The sequence below is a fragment of the Penicillium bovifimosum genome, assembly GCF_028826915.1.
Source record: "Penicillium bovifimosum strain IBT 22155 chromosome Unknown utg000004l_segment0_segment0, whole genome shotgun sequence".
NCBI classification, from domain to species: Eukaryota; Fungi; Ascomycota; class Eurotiomycetes; order Eurotiales; family Aspergillaceae; genus Penicillium; species Penicillium bovifimosum.
In genome coordinates this window covers 1547200-1566209 of record NW_026622713.1, presented here as the reverse complement: position 1 = coordinate 1566209, position 19010 = coordinate 1547200, and the positions used below count along the sequence as shown (strand labels likewise).

General features: G+C 50.2%; 4 protein-coding genes across 4 annotated transcripts; 1 reads left to right on the top strand and 3 right to left on the bottom strand.

The window, feature by feature from the left end:
- Positions 1 to 1826: 1826 nt before the first annotated feature.
- N7515_004898 (grainyhead-like protein) lies at positions 1827 to 4259 on the bottom strand (the record flags this gene model as incomplete). Its single annotated transcript, XM_056665642.1, has 5 exons — positions 1827 to 2134; positions 2187 to 3373; positions 3436 to 3981; positions 4047 to 4187; positions 4246 to 4259. 5 exons carry the CDS (start codon positions 4257 to 4259, stop codon positions 1827 to 1829), a joined length of 2196 nt encoding a protein of 731 aa, XP_056522592.1.
- Positions 4260 to 10036: 5777 nt separating this feature from the next.
- Positions 10037 to 12573, bottom strand: N7515_004897 (zinc metalloproteinase family protein; the record flags this gene model as incomplete). The annotated part of the gene is made up of 4 exons (XM_056665641.1): positions 10037 to 10133; positions 10194 to 12061; positions 12145 to 12240; positions 12310 to 12573. The coding sequence occupies 4 exons, from the start codon at positions 12571 to 12573 to the stop codon at positions 10037 to 10039; spliced, it is 2325 nt and encodes a 774-aa protein (XP_056522591.1).
- Positions 12574 to 14186: 1613 nt separating this feature from the next.
- On the top strand, positions 14187 to 15405 carry N7515_004896 (uncharacterized protein; the record flags this gene model as incomplete). The annotated part of the gene is made up of 2 exons (XM_056665640.1): positions 14187 to 14246; positions 14404 to 15405. 2 exons carry the CDS (start codon positions 14187 to 14189, stop codon positions 15403 to 15405), a joined length of 1062 nt encoding a protein of 353 aa, XP_056522590.1.
- A 1045-nt stretch (positions 15406 to 16450) lies between these two features.
- On the bottom strand, positions 16451 to 18940 carry N7515_004895 (putative DNA ligase I; the record flags this gene model as incomplete). The annotated part of the gene is made up of 1 exon (XM_056665639.1): positions 16451 to 18940. One exon carries the CDS (start codon positions 18938 to 18940, stop codon positions 16451 to 16453), a length of 2490 nt encoding a protein of 829 aa, XP_056522589.1.
- Between the last annotated feature and the right edge of the window lie 70 nt (positions 18941 to 19010).

The following is a 19010-nucleotide window of genomic DNA, read 5'->3' as shown; positions in this document are numbered from 1 at the left end:
CAATTCAAAAGCCCAATAAGTATCCATAGTCAATGGATAAGCGCAAAAAAGCTAGTGACCGTTAGGATGAGGTGCCTCGGCTTCAAACTGAAAAATACTAGTGTCCTGCATGGAAGCTCAGGGCCCGCCAGGAACTGTGTTTGAAGGGCCCCACCCAAATAGCGGTCACGTAACGGGACGACCCGCATAGGAGAGACGAAGTGGGCATATACTGTATCAATACAGGTCCAATATCCATTTACTAATCTCATTTTATTAGGCCCGCTTCCAAGGAACTGATGAAATATGACATCATATTGCTTGTCAATATGTGTACGGAGTATGCCGATGTGCTGGGTAGTTATTAGGATCTCTGAAGAACTACTGTGCATCGGAGTGTGGGATTGTGAGATGTGTCGACAATACCAGTCTTCATTTTTACCGATTGAACTCCGATCTCCGCACTAACCAACACATATCCATCCACGGATCCAACCTCAAAAATGAATTCTTCTCCGCCCCTCCGGCACCCAAGCGAAGGCGACAAAGGGGGAGGCTGAAACGCAAGCGTCGCATTAAAACAGCCGCAATATGAGAGTGAAATGCCATCAAAATCGCATACTACACAGTACGGAGTACCAACATTCACATTGGCTGACTGACAAGCTGGGATCAATATCCCATCCAATCAAAACTCCTGCATAGACCCAAGGTTCTGGATTGTGGGCTCTTCACTGGCCAACCCGATGGCAACTTTCACTAGCCCTACGCACCTTACCAGGTTCCTGGAAACTGGGGGTGGCGGGATGTGCCCAATGCTCTGACGCGTTTTTGTTGGGCTTTTGGTGATTGCGCAAAGCGACTGTTCAGGTTCGACATTAAGGAAGGGTTTTTGAGTTCGCCATGGGTCCGTTCTCTTTTCTTTTTCGTCTGCTCGCACAGGCGGTGTTGGCTTATTCGGGAGTCGTCTGATACCACCCTGTGTATTCGTCCTCCGTCATTGTTAGCAGAGATGGAGGGGCGACGGAGGGGCATTTTGATGCCAAGCATTGGGAAGGGCAATGCTCCCGACTCCACGAAATTACACAAAAAAACCATTTGAGGTAGAAAGGTCACATCATATTCTTGCACCTATAGCATCAGAGTCATTGAACCGTAGCTCCATCCTCAGGCAGTCAGCCATATATATACAAAATGATCCAAAGCCGTATACATGCAAACGTCATGCATGATACAATCTCCAGAACAAGCCATGAGTCCAAAGCCAGGAACCTCTAGTGCCCACCAGCAAAAAAAAAAGAAAAAGACGAAGGAAGTCAACGAGTGAAGAGTCCAGGATCAAAAGGAATAGGGTATCATCATCGTATGCTCAGGCCCCGACCAGATCAAAGTCATATCCCCAACAAACAACCTAAGTGCATATCAGAAACAGAAAGACAGAGAGATCCATTAACCATCGACTCATATACCGTCGTAGTGGGATAATCCAACGCCAAGCTTAACAGGGAAGAAAGAAATACCAAAGAAGCCAAGAAACATAATAAAACAGGATATCATTGCTCGGAGACTCGTGTATTGTCCCCGTATTCAACGCCCCGCTGGAAAGTGATTATAAGCCATAGGAGAAAGGACATGTTAAACCAGTAACGACGAACAAGAAGGGAGGTGCGTCCGTAGGTCCAGGTTTAGTACGCGTGCAACCAATGCCCCTCGGTGTAAGGAACCCGTGTACTAGAGGCAAATTGTGTGAGAGCGAAATGGCCAGTGTGGCCGAAAGGGTGAGGTGAGGCGATTGGTAGGTTTTTAAGAATGCGGCGGGAGGTGCCTCGAAGGAGTGTGATGCGGGTTTAATAAGTGAGCTCCATCTGCATGAGAGTTCCTGAGGTGCCAGGAGTACTGCCAGGGGCGTCGGAGATATCGATAGTCATGTCCTGGCCTTCTGGAAGCTCGCGGACCACATCGTCATCAACCATGACTCGGAGTCCTTTCTGGTTGACATGGATAACGCTCGAGATGGTCGATGAGTCGATCTGGTATTTCAAAGAAATATGATTCACGAGATCCTGCACAGTACGTTCCGTCAAGTAGATCGCACGGTAGTAATCCTGTGACTGCTGCGAGTTTGCAGCATTGAGTCGGACATAGAAGCATGCAACTAAGGAAGGGGTTAGCAAAGATATCAAGATTGAGATGCACTGAAAACTTACTCGGCTTGGGCGCACGGTCCGTGGGAGGACGGTAAGTTGAGTCAACACCCACGGCCTCCAGGAAACCCCTCGGGGATTGATCGACGGATGTGACTCTTGGAACGGTTGTTGAGCGCTTTCCTAACCTTGTTGCGGGCATAGGTGGCGAGTTCGAAGAAGAGGCATTGGTGTTGGGTGGAGAAGGCATTATAGAGTCCAATCCGCGTGTGTTCGAACGGCTCATACCATGGAATGGAGAGCAGTCTCCATCATTTGACAGCCGAATGGGATACAAGTCAGGATCGTCGGCTGTGTCACCGCGCAACCCTAAGATGCTGACCGAGCGGGTGGATGAGAACATCTCTTGCATCGAAGACAACTTCGCGTGAAGGTCATCTTCTAAAGAGAGTTTCTCTTTGGGCCCATCGTCCGAGCCTATCGACCAAGTGCGCTTCTGGCTCAAAGACTTCACAGAACGGTCAGATCCCTTGACGGAACCAGAAGCATGGCCGCGTTTCCGCTTGGCGAAACCACCACCAAGCTCAGCTTGTGAAACCTGCTGCTTCAGCTTATCGATGGACTTCTTGACGTGCGCAACGTCATTTGACAGTTTGCGCTCGGCACCATGATCCCGGAAAAGCTTGACTTTGCAGTAAGCTAACTCGGTATCCCGTGATGCGCCTATCTCCTCGCCCGGTGACAGAAGTTCGGTTTTGGCGCACAGTCGAACGGGAATTCCCTTGACTCCCTTGGAGTGGCTGAAATCGGTGGAAAGGAAGTTGAACCGCACGGGAATGTTGCAATCGGCTACCCCGGTTGCGGGATTGGCAGTCCAGGTGACGGAGAAACCGTCGACGCACATACTCTCAATCTGAACTTGTCGGTGTCGATGGACATCGCCACCGCCTTGAAGTGGATCGACATATTCGACTGCTAACAATTTTCCACCGCGTTGATGGGCTTCGTTGATACCTCGGCCTTCCTTCCACAATTGCCAACAGGCTGACGGTCTAGCTCGTTGTTCTTGTTCTTCGAAGCAAACACGAATGAATGTTCTATATTGAACCGGCTCATGAGAGATCATTGGCGGAGTCGAGTCCAGAACCGAGATATTGTATGCCTGGCCCTTGTTGAGATATGTGATAGGAATTTCGGTATGGTTCTTCACCATCGCAGTCGGTGCTCGCAGGGTCACGTTGAAGCGGAATCTGTGGGGGGTTACCAATAGTCAGTACTGGTCAAGTCCCTCTGCATGAATCCCAATGCTTACTTTTCGCCATTGGTATATGCCAAGTCACCACCCATGTGAGCCGAGAAGTCAGTAGAGGCGGTCATATTGGACGCTGTCTCAGCGTGAGTATCATTCATGGACGTAGATGTGTCGTCGGGAGTATCATCCATGATGTCATATCCAGGGTCGCGGTGCATGAATGCGCTTGGTGCGTATGACGGCTGCTGTGTGTATGGGTTGATCTCGTGCATGGAGTTCATGAATTGCGGATGGAAAGGCTCGAAGGCATTGCTGTGTAGATTGTGTGCAGGCATGCCCGAGAGAGAAAGTGGCGCGATTAGGTGCATCCCAGTGGGAGTATGCAAATCTCCCGCCTGGTTGTGGAAAATTGGGCCCATTGCACCGGAATTTGGTGTGTAAAGGCCAGAATGTTGGTTGGTGAAAGGCATCATGGAGAACGACCCGGGCTCCATCCACGAGGGGGTCATCCCCAGTTCTTGCATATTTCGGGGAGTGCGGTCATTATTGGGGACAATCGGGAACTTGACATCGTGACTTTCCATTTTCCCATCGGTATCCATCATTCTATGAGCGAAAATGGGTGTCAGCCTGGTCTCGAGACGCTTAATATGAGATTGAAATATCCATACCCCGTATCCATCATATGCTCGGCTACCCTCGCAGTGCGCGAACCTTCACTTGGCGCACCCTGGCTGTCTCGCCGGGGCACAATATCTGAGAATGCCTGCTGGAAGCGGGTGATGAATTCACCATCCGGCTTCTGGGCTTTCCTGTATGATACTGTTAGATAACAGAAATGCGGGACTGAAGCAACTCAGGGGAACGTACCGGCTGTTAAACATTGGGAATAATTTTTATCAAAGGTTTGTTGGCTAGAAAGAACACGCAAGGCCGCAAAATAGTAAAGAGAGAGGAACCGGTCGTTGTTTTACAACATGCAGCATGCAATCAGAGCTGCAAAACTCAACCAGGAAGATGTGGGGGTGTGGTTCACGGCGAGTCGGTTTGGGCGTGCTCCCGGTATCGAATTCGAGGGTTGAGACAGCGGTTTGTCGGAATTGATGTGTTCAGAAGCCTAGAAAGCGGTATCGAGGAACTTGAGAGTTTGCAAAGTTTTGCAATTAAAATCGAGCGTTTCACAAAGGAGCAAGAATGTGGTATGCGCGATGGTGGCTATCGGTGTGAACTTCGAAAGGTGCGAACTTCGAAATGTGCGGATGTCAGAAGTGGAAGATCGAATTAGATCAAACTGGTGAAGGTCGATGAAGTGAACCCAGGTATCCGGAAAAAATAATAGCGGATGGTGTTTCTTTTATTAAGAACGTAGGGAGATTGCGTGTGAAAATTGGAGAAAAGAGAGGGGGAGGGGAGACGATTGCGTTTAAAGGAGGGGAGAATGGAAAATAATAGTGAGGACGGTACGGTTCATGGAGCCTCCAATGATGAACGATCTATCAGATCCCACCCGCGAATGTCATCCACTGGAGCCCCAGTTTACAATTGTGCACGGGGGGTGGATGACGATGTACTCGGAAGATTTGGGAGGAGTATGGAAGGGAAACGGTCGCCACCTAGGGGAAGCCGATAAGGAATAGGGACCACATGGACAAGGACCTTCTTTCGGTAAGTGACTTGTCTTTTATTGATTTTGGTTTTTTATGTATATAAAATGTTTAAAAAAGCTCAACAGCTCTAATTTGAATTTTAAATGAATAACCTGATTGGAGGCAGGGGTAAAAGTTATGGGGAAAAGGGCAGATATTGCGTACTTCGTACTCGAGCCATGGAAAGCCGTGCGGCCTCAGTGGGGAAAGCCAAGACAAACGAATCCCTCCCGTAATTTGTGTATTACCGTATCAACAATGCATCGTGATTTTCATTTAGAAATTAGGGTTAGCGAATAAACACCTTCAAATGTATCGTGTCGGGTATTCTTCATTCTCTTTCTTCTACTCGAGTGCTCTGGATAAGGTTCTCAAACTCCACGCCACACTACCAAATTTATGCTCCCCGATCTGTGTTTAAGGTGTGCGCCTATCATCGGTGTATGAGATGGCTTACATCCGATATGGACACTTTATGCCGAGACGTCCCTATCGACCGAACTACTCTGCACGGTACAGCGCGTTCCCTACGGATGAAGACAAGATATCATGAAGGACGGCATATCGTGTCGGGAGACCCTCGGGAAATGTGGATACAGGGACTACACAGTACATGGAATACGCGCTACAACATATCTATCGAGATGAAACCTAGAACCATCCATGGCATCAATAGCCGTAGATATCGTATACAACATACGATATTATAGACATGGTTCGCGGTCAATGTAGAGGTACTTTGTAGTCTATGACCTCAATCCCCACGTCAGAGAATCACTGGGAGTTCAAAGGCGTTCACAAACCACAGCCACAGATAATTCCCCTTGCGACTCCACGAATACGTCAAGGTGCATTGGGTTTGTACCTCAGCCACAAAGAACAAAATTGTGGGGCCTCTGTTGTCATGGCTTAAGGGTTCCCGATGTCTCCTCGAGCATCCGACATGATGGGTGGACGGGGCGACCGGAGGTTCAGCCAATCTGACGTTGTTTGGTTGACGCTTCAATTTTTCCCTTGAATTTCATTGGTTGATACTCGGGCTCTATTACCAGGAATGGAGATTTCGCGCGCGGCTTTCGGACATGATATCATTCCCGAGTTTTTCGCGGCTCAAGACCCCATCGAATGTTGTGGGATATGGCACGATTATGGATCTAGCGATCGGCCGGACACAAATAGAACTATGATCGATGAAGATGGTTACGGACAATTGGAACAGATTCTGATTTGTGGATTGTTACTCTACAATTACATCGAGAGTTTTCCTCCCATCAAACGCCGCGGACATACTCATATGTCATAAGGTTGTAGAAAGTCCAGCGGAATGTCGTATATCCAGAGTAAGCTTTGTGACATCAATACGGCAAATACGGTCACTTACACATGCCACAACGGTGCCACTCTGAGCTCGACTCATTGCTGGGAAAACAACCCACCAGTCAGATCGCAAGATCTGCGCTCGGATAGCCGGGTGAAGCACGTGCCGTCAGTACGATGACCAGATAATACAGATACGCAGTACTGTGTACAACGTTCGGGTTTGGAAAACGACCCACTCTGTGGCAGGGATACATCGTGCTATGAATTTGCGGTTGCATGGTCAAAGTCACTCCCCAAAACGGAATAAGTCATGTCATATGGGGGAAGGTCTAGATACTGAGGTTGAAATAAGCTCAGTTCAATGCGCCGCAATTAGTTTAGTAGCAGGCTAATCGGTGGATCCCATTTGAATATAAAACTGTAGCTTCCTGTAGCTATACAAGTACATATAATATAGCAAGGTATGTTTTCAGTGGTAACTGTGATACGTGGCAAGTCTGTAAAAACAGAGTCGATTCGACGGAAAGTAACAAAGCTAGAGAAGAAAAGGAAAATACTAAGAGAGGAAGAAAGAAACAAAAAGACAGAACAACACCAACAATCCTCTCAACCATGTGACTAGGTCTTACAAGGTATCCACGCTACGACCATGTCACCCATGCCTGAGTACCACATCACCCCCTCCGAGATTCGCTAGTCTCGTTAGGCGTTGAGTGACTTTGCCATCGTCTGCATGCTCGTCTGGGAATTCATTGTTCAGACTTCAGAGCGCATCGGATCCAATATTGCAGTCTCATTGGGGCCCTGACTTGCCTCGGATATTAGACGTGGAATTCCTAGATCTTTTGGGGTGCATTCCATGCATTCCCGGCGGTATCAAGCATTATTGACGTTGTAACCCTTCCATTTAATCTTGTACTGCAGATTACGATATTGCACTCTAGAATCTAGGATGCAGTCCACTTCATATTCCTCTTCTCTGGCTATCTCTACGGGCTCGGGGTCCTATATCTAGCCGGTTAGAGGCTGCTGATCGGGCTTGTTCGCTAGGCGCAATTTCTCGGGTGCAAGAGCTGGATGAATATCGAACTCCGGGGGCGGCTTCAGCTCGAAGGCGTGTCTACAGTCTAGCCTTCTTGATGATCTCGAAAGGGCTTGCAGCCCTTGTGAGAGCTTCTGAATGGGTCTCTCCTTTCGGGGAGAGGTAGACGAAGTCGCCTACATCGAAGCTGATCGCTTACATCATTTCGGCAGGGATACGGTGGGTACTTTGTACAAGTCCGATAGAGTTGAGCTTACTGCGGGGACAATGAATAGCTAGCCGAGATGCTGAGCACAAGGGGAGCAGCATAAGCGGCTGGCTTTTCCGCCTCGGGCTGGACTGGACCATATGACATCGGTACAAAGAACATTACGTGCAAAGATAAAACGATCGGCGATGGGGAGAAGGGCTGATCGACTCTGGCTTACATTGGAACGAGCAGCGCATAGCCAGTCAGGCCGACATACGAGGTCGCCACTTCGGCCTGGGGCATCCGAAAAAGGGGTTGAAGCGCCACAGCCACAGGGATTAGCTCGGTAATCACATACATCTCGTCTCATTCGGAGGTTGAATTATTACTCCTCCCGCATTCAGTTGTGATGCGGGGACGGGTTCTGTGGAACTATCTTGGATATCGGAGGCCAATGGCTGTTGATATTGAAAGAAGGTGTGGCGATATCACGTCGTCCACGGAAACCTTTTCAGTTTTCATCATTTTCAACACCAAGTAGGGAATCCCGCCAATCCCTGTGCTCTGTAATGTATTTCCAGATGAATCAACCCGACAAACCCAACTCCAAAGACAATCGTCTGGCTACCCACAGAAAGAAACCCACAACCCGCTGATCCCATCTCCACCTGGGGAATCCTTTGATACAGTATTGTCTCATCTCAAGCCCATCCCCTCTCTCATTGGGTGGCTCTCTTAGCCGCGATCTCGGATCACTCCAGTGCCCAGGGGCAATGACGAACTACATAGAAATCCGCACAACTCACAGGCTGTACACAGTACTCTCCAGATGGGCGCCTAAACCCACTAAATTGCCCAATCCGGTTAAGTTCGCCAATGTAGGTACCCTTCCCCGGTCCCGTCAACGTCTTGGAGAAGAGCTGGGAGAGCTGTCTATGACGGCATAGATGATGGCTGACTTTTCCGGGTGGGCCTCATTGGTCTAGACTGGACGTTACCCCATATCGGCGAGACGACCGATAATTGTCCGACGGAGATTGGCTGGTTAACTTCCCCCGCCACTTCAGCCGTTGGCATTTATTAATTTGGATGGCACATTGTCAATGACGATTTGTTGGGGCTACAGTCTCCGTACAGAGTATGTTTTGGAACCCCCTTTCTGCAGTTTGTACTGCGTGAACTGTGTTTGTGCTTTACCCCCGTACTCCACAGCTACCCCGAATAGGGAAGCGAGGTAGATTACTTGGCGGGCTGACGTGCAGTGGGAGTTTATCATTACGGTGAACGGAGTGCATACACAGTACCTAGATATACTTTTGTCACCTAGGTATCTCATGGATGTAGATGCGTACTCCTAGGTGAAAATAACCAAATATGTCATGCGATATACAGAGCACATCACAACAACTACCTGCCACCTCAGAGACACGGATATAGTACATCCAAAGGATTAAGGTTAGAGGTATAAAAGCCTATAAACATCTCAGAGCCAAGATCCAAATCCCGAAGGAGACGCACCAGATCCCGGCCCTCAAGCGTATCTCTGGTGGATGCAGACGTGTCTCGCCAGGGGGTTAGCTTTGTACTGTGTACTGTCTAGTGTGTACGGAGTACAGCACTGTGTATTGATGGTAGGGCTGGATCCCGGACACGGGCCCTTGGCCGTTTACCCAGTTGGGGATGGATGGGGCAGCAAAACGATAAAGTCTATGCTCCGGTTACGCGAGTCAGGGAGATCCACAAGCAAAATGCAAATTACAGTATGAAGGGTACATGCATACTAGCTGAATCCTAGGAGATCTAGACCCACGATGCAGAGGGAGAGAGAAATGACGACCCCCAGATCATCGCTGCAGGCGCGCGTTTGCACTTGCCTACTAGTACTTTTTTTTTTCAGGTACTTTTTTCAGCCACGAGCCCGGACAAATGAACATATGATCATTCCATGCTATTACCCTTCTATGAACGACCCGAGCAATATGAATGTCCGATTTACAAAGATGACTCCGTGATCCTGTGAAGCCATCGGCATGCCCAATTGATTACCCAAGTAACTGCAGTCCCATCCATGGGGGATGCATCTGGACCTGCATCGACGGCGACTATGGTCCGCAAAGAAAATCACCATGCATACATGCAACCATAACACGCCATGACTCCGAAGAAAATAAAACGCAAAAACATATACACAGACAACGTCCGACGGATCCACGCGTATGTAGTGACCAAGGGTCGGTGTCGGGAACTGCGCACTTGTCTGTTCCCTGGTTTAGGGGAGGGGTAAAGGGTAAAAGGGGACAAGAAGATGCAAGGCCTAGTGGCCTATAAGGGGTGAAGGAGGAACAATGCACTTCAGCCTGCCATACAATAGGTGACAGGCTATGGGCTGACAACGAGACATGGGTATGAGGATGACGAGCGCGAAAAGCTGGAGGTATAAGGAAGTCGGCAAAAAGTCCACCATCAGTGCTGAATGATCAAAGAAAACCCATCAACCCATGCTGCACAAGAGCCGGCGACTCCAGCGATCTTGTACCCCAAGGGAGGTATCAACGTGTGGCTATTCCAAACACGGTTAGCATGGTCCAGGGGTTCTAAACATAGTTGGCGGAGAGCTTACCCTGAGCCACCAGCGGCGTTTCCATAAACACCGGATTTCCTTCCTAGACTGGTGAGAATCTCGATCCCATCAATCCAAAGGCCAGCCCGAACGTAGAAACCAAGCAGGATTTCACCGCGGCGAGTATCGAGGACAAATTCATCACCTCCAGGCTTGCCTCCTCGCTGGCCGAATAGCTGAGTGGTCGCATCCTCATAGCAGAACTCGAGGCCATCCAGCGCGGCGCCATGGTAAACCTTAATTGACGTCAAGAGCTTGGTCTTGATGAAAGCACATTCGAGCAACACCTGTTGTGGCTCACTGCCTTCCATCGCGGACTGACCTAATCTCCCACTCTTGAAACCAGACTGGCTCTTGGGCAACTTGATCATAGAGGCTTTGGACTTCAAATCGTTCATGCTCTCCACGGTGTAGCTGCCCATCGCACCCGAGCAGACGACCAGACGAATATTCTTCTTCTTTTCCTTCTCAGTGCCGTACACGCGCTGGCGAAGCTCACTCTCGGTCACGGCGACCTGTCGTGGCAGACCGTTGGGGCTTGACTCGGTGTTTAGATATTCGATGAAATTGTGGCAGAAAGTGTCACCTTCGGCATACAGCTCTATGAATGCAATGCCCGATGATGCAGTGAACAAGATTTTACCGTTCTCGACTGGCCACACCTGAACGCTATCATCCGAGGTGGGAGAAGGATCACTGGGGAGGCGGAAGCTGGGGTGGAATCGGAAGCGCAGCGCATCGAGACGGTGCCACGAACACTCGTCGTTGGGTAGGCACACCTTCAACCCCTGGGTCTTAGTGCGCGTCGAGAAAGGTTCCCGGGTCAGGAACGTTCTGTTCAACCGCACATAGTCGCGAAGCATGACTCCCGATTCCTGGTGAGGACACCCGAAGAGATGGCCCACCTCGTGTAAGTGAGCACCGATGCCCAAGTTTGCTGCTTCCCAGTTCGATCCTGCGTCTCCGCAGTCATTGGCGACGTGGCTTGTATCTGTTCGGGTGCAGTCCGAGAATGCCTCTACGACTTCTTCCAAGCACGAAGGGTAGCTTTGGAGACAATGAGACCCAAAGATTGCCATCTTAATATCGTCACCGTCTGAACCTAAAGCTGCATGTCCCGTGATCAGTTGTGCTTCAGTATCCCAATGTGAATCAAGTAGGAGAACCGAGACGTATTGCTTTTGGCCTGGCTGAGGCTGGAAGTGATTTCGCACTGCCTCCTTCGCGATAGTAAACAGCTCGTCTTTTCTTTCGGCCTTGCCATTCTGTTGAGCGATGTTCAAATCTCGGAGTTCAGCTACTGTTTTCTCAGAGCGAACGATGTGAATCTTGGCCTCGTTCCGCATCTGGCCCTGAGGCAAATCCCGACGGCTCAAGCTACCGGACTGCCATTCCTCCTCGAACCGGAAACAACGTCGTCCAAAATTATTGCGGAACATTTGTTCACCGGTGAATGCCTGCCAGAGATATGCCGCCATTCTGTATTTTCGAATCGCCATATCCAGTCCATTGCCTTCGCGCTCAATTCTTTCCGGCACTGCATCGTAGGTACCGTCGGAGTCCTTTCCAAGGAGTATGACCAGCTGCAATGGGGGATTGTTGACCAGAGGAAGATAGTTGACGCAGATCCAGGATGAGTGAATGGCGGGGTGGGTGCTGCCTGTCGATAATTTCGGGGAGACGAAGTCGAAGCGGAGACGATTAGGACCGGGAACTAGATGAACGAGGGCTTTAAAATGCGATGCCGTGACGGGCCAGCCGGTCGACGGGAAGTTATCTTGGTGGTGGTAAACTGTGACATGTCCATCCAGTGGACGTTGTCTCGGATCGCCGATCTGACCATACACGAGGAGCACTTTCTGGTTGACCTGCAGGACCATTAGCACAGCAATTGCATTTCCCCCCAATATACCCTTGTTTGTCCAATTGGGCCAGCTCTAGCAGCACATACCCATGAATTGTCAGATACGGAGATAAGTCTCGGAGCGTAAGGTGAAACAGGAGCTTGTGATCGGTAGACGCCATTGACTGATGAGGAGCTGCTTCCCTACATTGTCAAGTGATCTGCGTCAGGAATTGCCTTGGAAGGTTTCGGGAGGGAACGCCGGGTACATACGATGACGCTATTCCGCTGAGAGTTCAAATGCCCTCGCTGTGGAGGCACTGGCGTACTCAATGCGCTGGTAGTATCGGATTCACTCAGAGCTGGCAGACTTGGAGTCGATAGGGTCGGCCTGATCGATGAGGGCGGAGTGATGGAGTTATGGGAGGTGGTGTCGATGGTGGAGGAAGATTTTCCGGAAACTTCTTCCACGCTGGACGTTGGAGTCTTATGAAAAGTGGCCTTTGACCGTCGCCGTAGCTCTTTGAAGAACGGCATTGTGAATTCTGAGGAGGAAATTAGATGGTGAAGGGTGAAATGGAATTAGCCAGGAACAAGTCCCAGGGCAGCTGCGGGTCAGGAAGCAGCGACCGTTTGCGGCTGGAGTCGCCCCGCCAGCTAGCAGAATATTAGGGGGGTGGGTGGAAAGGAGAATTATAGGGAATAGTTAGGCGAGTATCATTGAAAGCATTGAAAGAGAAAAAGAGGGAAATTGAAAGAAAGGACAAAAGGAGAGACTCTTAGGTGTAAAGCAAGTTTCTTAGTTTACTAGCTTCAGCATAAACACAGAGACTCTCACTACGGAGTACTTATCTATACTTAGCAACATCGCCTTTTCCTCTAACTAATTACGTACCCTCTCGAACCTTGGAAGAGCATTGTTATGCAAATGTCGCAAATGTTTCACCGGTGGAGCGCATCTGAGCGCCCGAAGGTTTCTTAGTCTACACTTAGCTGGCATACCTCTTCCATTGAGTCTCACCACCTACTCTGGTACGTTCAATTGTCAACTAGAGGATAAACCTCTTTGACATGCCGTGCAGCTGTGTGACGGGGACAGCTACGTAGGTGGCTCCTTCCATGACCTATTTGTCTTAATCTCCTCTGCATGGGTCAAACCCCGCCAGGACCGGGGGCTCTATATAGGGCCCTCTAGGGTCGGCTTGGTACGGAGATCAAACTCCCGAAACTGGTTTTAATCTAAGCTGCAAAGATCGGGAAGACAACTTCCATAGTCCGAATCCGAATCGAGGGGATCTCCCAGTGAGATCGTGTGGAGTTCAATGAGGGAGTCTGGACTTCGCCTATTTTCTCCCATCCCCCAGGAATTCTTCAGATCGGATAAAGCATCGACTGTTTCCGGCCTAGTTATGTACAGTCCACGTACATACAACTACATCATACATACCACAGGTCATTCTCCATGTGATTCACCACGATAGCCGGCATAGTCGAAGTGGATCGGAATCTCCAGTGACATGCCTCGTTTCTATGGGGATCCCGGAATCTGCAAAAGGAAAACATTGTTCTTCTTTGGGAGAGAGAGAGAGCGTGCAACTAAAGACGGAGAGTCACGTACCTTTGTATGACGAGGCTGATAAACAGATAGATCGAGTTTCGGAGCAAACTGAACTTTACTGTGTAGGTAGTCAGGGATATGACTGACTATCACTGGAAGATAGGGACTGGCAGATATAGGGGATATGAGAATCTGTGATAATCCCTTGAGGTACGCACATGCATGTGTCAAAGTATAAGGTGAATGTGAATAGTCAAGTGGTCGAAGAATTGACAGTCGATCTGTACCACGTATATTGTCCAGATCGCGAAAACATCAAAACAAAAAAAGAACGCGTTTCTATCTTCCTCTACATTTGCTGCGAATAAGATTTATCCAATCTCTTTGTGCTGCCTTAATGCCTAAAGAGCATTAAAGTGCTTCTCCGTCGTGTTCTGTTCCCGCAGTTGATCGCCAATTGGTCTCTTCTCAGCCGCCCTTTCAGCCCTTGTTCTTCCTTCCCCCCTTCGGACTTCCAACCTCTCCACTGTGTTCGAATCATCTTCTTTCTGAGCTTCCATCGTTCTCTACTTCTTCGGGTCTGCCAGCCACCATGACTCTATCACAGCCGGGCTCGGCAGAAAAGACAATCCGCAAAATTGATATCGCCCAGGTAAGAATTCCACAAAAAAAAAAGAGAACAACGCACAGGCTAGCGACCCCTTGAGAGACGCAGTCCTAGCGCTGGATCCAAATACCTGTTTTGACTGCATTTGCTGTCAAATGATTTTTGCTGGTGATGTGAACTGACCCTGGATTCTGCCCGACAGGTTTCTCTCAGTTTGCAGGACCGACTGGGCCTTGCCAAACTCAAGTACCAACACGGTCGATTGCATGGGCTGAACCCGACCCAACAAGATACTAAACCTGTACTGGACAGCGACAAGCCCTCCGATTCCTCATCCGACTTCTCACGCAGTCGCTGCGAGACGCCCTTCACCTCCCCTCCCCTTCAAACTTCCACCTATTCCAAAGAGCTGCCTCGGTCCTCTCGCAACAAACATGCCGTTACCTTCAACTCCTGTGTCATGCAGCCGATGCTTACTGCCAGTCGAAAGCGTGTCCGGGCTGACTCGGACTCGGAACGCCCTGCCAAGGCACCCCGGGTCTCGTGGAAGAGTTCTTACCGACTGCCAGAATCCTCCCCTGCCATGAGTCGACACCGTTCGAGCCGACGTACACAAGCCAGTTTCATGTCAGAGGCGCCAATTCCAGAGATGTCCTCGCCTGTATATCCCAAGCCCTCAGACAACATCGACCCCGACCTGCCGGTGCACAGCTTCCAGACCATGAGTTCGATGATGGGCTCTTCTCCTCCACGAACCCCTCCACCAAAGCACATGCGACTGTCACGGAACAACCAAGCCCAAAACCACGAGGATGGCGCAGATTTGCTACTCTACCTGGCCAATTCCCCCACCCCTGCCCGAATTGCAAGGGGTACCGGGAACCTGGCCTTCCCACCTTCCACCCCTCCTAGTCAGCATGCGATGTTGCCTGGCATGACGCCTACGCTCGGTAACGGCATGTATGCCAACATAAGCACTCCAAATCAGCAATTCAATTTCGCCGATTTCGTGAATGTGACTCCCAGTCCCGCGCAACCGACCTGGGGTGGCCGTACCCCCGGCAACCCTGCTCGTACGCCACTCGCCTCCAACAGGAAGCGGTTGAACTTTGATGCCCTGGTTCCTCCAACCACCTCCAGCCCTCGGGTACGGGGCAAAGAAGTCGGGCTGGCACTACAGCTCGGCGGCGAACTCCACCCTTGAACCGCTGTTTCCCCATCTTCTCTTCTCTGTTTATTCTTTTTGCCTTACACCCTCTTAAACCCCATTGACGACTCCCTTATGATCATGCTATGCACACATTGTGTTCATCCCCTATGTAATTTGCCCCCATGTCGGGTGCGGAGGCTTCAAGGACCGATGACCCTCGATCGTGAAGGCACTCCCGGCCTTGCATCCACAGGCGTTATTTTTTTCTGTTTTTTATTTGTCTCTGCTTTCATTTGCATTGCCTGTCCATCAAGACCAACGCACGAGTCTTGCCATTTTCTATGTTACCCCAACCCAAAGTCTCTTTCTTTTCTTTCAGCAGCCTCCTGTTTACGAAAACATCGAATCACACATCCATGTCATGAACGATACTGTTCATGAAATACATATGCATGGCTCCTATTTAGGAAATTCAAGACGAATCAGAACAAATCCATATTGAATGAGTACCTCTGCCATATATCTTCTACAACATACGCAGTAATTGAATTTTCCAAACGCTGTACCCTGTGGTCCCTGTCAACATCGCAGCCCCACCCATCCAGGCCTCACCGACAAAATAACCTCCCGTCCAACCCAGCAAGCTCGAGCCATTTTCCCCATGTATCGCCCCGCTCGACGTTACATTCTCTCACAGGGACAGCATTAGCCTGTTTCTTCTGGACCACGTAGTTCAGCCATTCATCCCCGCGTCGTCCAATCCGCTCGCGTTTTTTCGCGTCATTTTCGCGTTGCAGATCAAACCTTGGAAGGACCCGTGTGGCCAATCAGAGAGTAGAACCAAGGCGCGTCAGCATCTACAAAGGTACCTATGATGTCATTGATATACACTCCGGAACAAACCACGATATCGAGGTAGGAGAGGGCAGGAGATAGGAAGATGAGACGTAATAGGCTGGTACAGTATATACATTGATTACAGCAAGGTCGACCTCAAACACTCGAATTCAAGCATCACCAACCCGAACCCAATAGATTAGATTACAAGAGCAACAGCTCCCAAGTTCAATAACTGCATAATTGTACACAATCAAAGATCTTACTCTAATTCCTCCTCCCCCTCCCCCTCCCCACCCGCAGCTCTCTCCCCCTGCTTCCTCCACAACAAAGCCAAATAGTCCCCCGTAGTAGCCTCATCAATCGACTTATCCTCCCTAACGCCCAAAAACCTCGGAAACCGCAAACTCAATCCACGATCCTCACTAACGAGCCCAATAGCAGCCGGATAAGTGGGACTAAGCGTGATATCCGCGAACGCCATTTCCCACACCTCCTGCGGCTCGAACCAGACATCCGGTTCGCCGTGGTAATCAACGTAACTGGGCCGGGAGATGAGGTTTGCCGAGCCCGGTGCGTACTTCTCTTTATTGGATGCGTAGAATTTGTCCGTGAAGCCGGACATGCATTTCGTTACGGCTTCCAGGGTGCCGGTTTCTGGGTTGCGGACGGCGAGTAGGATCGGCGACCACCATTTTGCTTTGCGGCCTTGGCCGTGCCAGCCGGCGACGGGGATTAGGTCGAGGGTTTCTGAGGAGGAGGAGTAGTCTTTTTTTACTTTTAGCCAGGATTCGAGCCGTTTGTCAGGTTCGTAGGTTGAGAGGAGGGGTTTGCGGCGGCTGGATTTTTCTTTTGCTTTTTCTTTGGGTTTGGTGGTGGGGGTTTCGGACTGGTGGACTGGTTGTTCGGTGTCTGTGGTTGAGAGGGAGGTGGGCGGTTGGTTGGTGGTGGTGTTGGTTTCGTTGTCGAGGAGTTTGACCATGATGCCTTCGCATTTGACCTCGGTGGCGGATTTGAAAAACTCGAGGATGGATTCTGAGTCTGCGGATGACGCGTCCATACTCTTTACCCAAGTAAAGAGGTTTGGGATTTCCACGAAGAGGCTGCGGAGGAGTTCGCGGCGTTCTCGGAAGGAGCGGTCGAGCAGAGGCTCGCCGTTGAGGTACATGAGGTCGAATGAGAAGAGACACACGTTTACTTTGATGTCTCCGAGCTCGACGTTCTTTTTCGCACGGTTGGCCAAGACCTGGAAGGGTAGGAGGTCGCCAGTCTCACGGTCTACAGCGACCACTTCTCCCTCCAGTATGAAGCTGGAGATACCTTCGCCCCGTATTTGCGGAACCAAGGATACAAGATCCGGATACTTCCCCGTCATGAGTTCTAGATGGCGCGAGAAAATGGAAACTTTCCCTTGCTCGTCGCAGTGCACCTGCGCACGTTGCCCGTCATACTTGTACTCGCAGCTGAAGTCTCGCCCTTGGAGCTTCGTCAGCATCTCCGAGAGATCGCGTGTGATGCTGCCCAGCATGGGCCGTAGGGGGATGTGCATTGTAAGGCCACATCTGATCAACAGCTCGTCTGTGGGCCCGATATCCAACAAGCAGGGCACCAGGTCATTGTAATCAGGATGTCTAGCGTATGAGGCTTTGACAATTTCTTCCGCATTGCTGTATATTTCTGCAAGCTCGTCTTTCTTCAATCGCGCAAGTTGATCCAGCGGTCGGACCTCAAAACCTGCCCCTGCAGGCTTGGAGTATAAGAAGGCCCTCGCAAGAGCAATGAGCATCGTCGTCTTGACTGCGCCAATTCGCAGATTCTGGACCAATGTCCGGACAATGTAACGACTCTCCTCGGCACCCCGCGCATCCTGCAAGAGCTTCTCCACGATTCTTTGCTTGGTCTCCTGACTGCCAGTTCCTTTACTAGTGGCGATTTTCATGAGTGAATGGTAAACCCCTTTGATTCTCAACGGCTTCGGTTTGACCAGGGTGAACGACTGTCGCTTTTTGGCTTCGAACGCAACATCCCCTGCATCGCCGTGTTTATCGTAAAGCGTTTTGAGTCCTTGGCTACTGAGGCCGTATATCTTCTTCAGCGCCTTGGAGATGGAAGAGCCTCCCAGTCCTAGCTCGAGTTCATCGTATGGGGGTGATATGGAGTTTGTTGCTAGCCACACAGCGGGCAGAATACTTGACGGATCCCCCTCGATCAGCACTCGGAGAAAGTTGACCAGTGTATCGACAATCTTGATTCGACTGCTCGTCGCGTTCGCTAGAACAAACGCTCTCGTTAATAAGGCGTAAGAAGCATCTCCTCCATTGTCGGCCCAATGCGACCGCAATTCTGCTGCATATTGACTTGCGTCAAAGGTCTGGGGGTTCTGGTCTAGCGGAATAGCAAGGGATATTGTATCCTCTGTGCCTGCTGATGACTGTAGTGACAGAGTACTCTTCTTCGGTGTCGCCGGCGCCGGGGGTGCAATTGGCGAATCTGAGGTAGTTGGAGCTGGATTAGTCTCTAAATCTGCTATTTGAACAGCTTCGGACGGAGCAGTAACAGTTTCCTGCTCATTCCACTCGGCCTGTAGCTTGCGCGCGAGCGCTTCATCGGAGAGGGTTTGCTCGGTGACGTCGGGCTCCGGTGCTTTCGATTGTTCGCTGGTTTGTTCCCTGAAAAATGATTTTATACCGCGGGTCGGCTGCGGCGATGTATTGGCTCCATTTCTCTTTCGCTTTTTGGCTGGACTCGACATTAATTCCAAGTAGTGTGAGGGTGCATGGTTGCCACTGCGGAAGACGTCAGTCCTAAAGGCGGAGATGCAA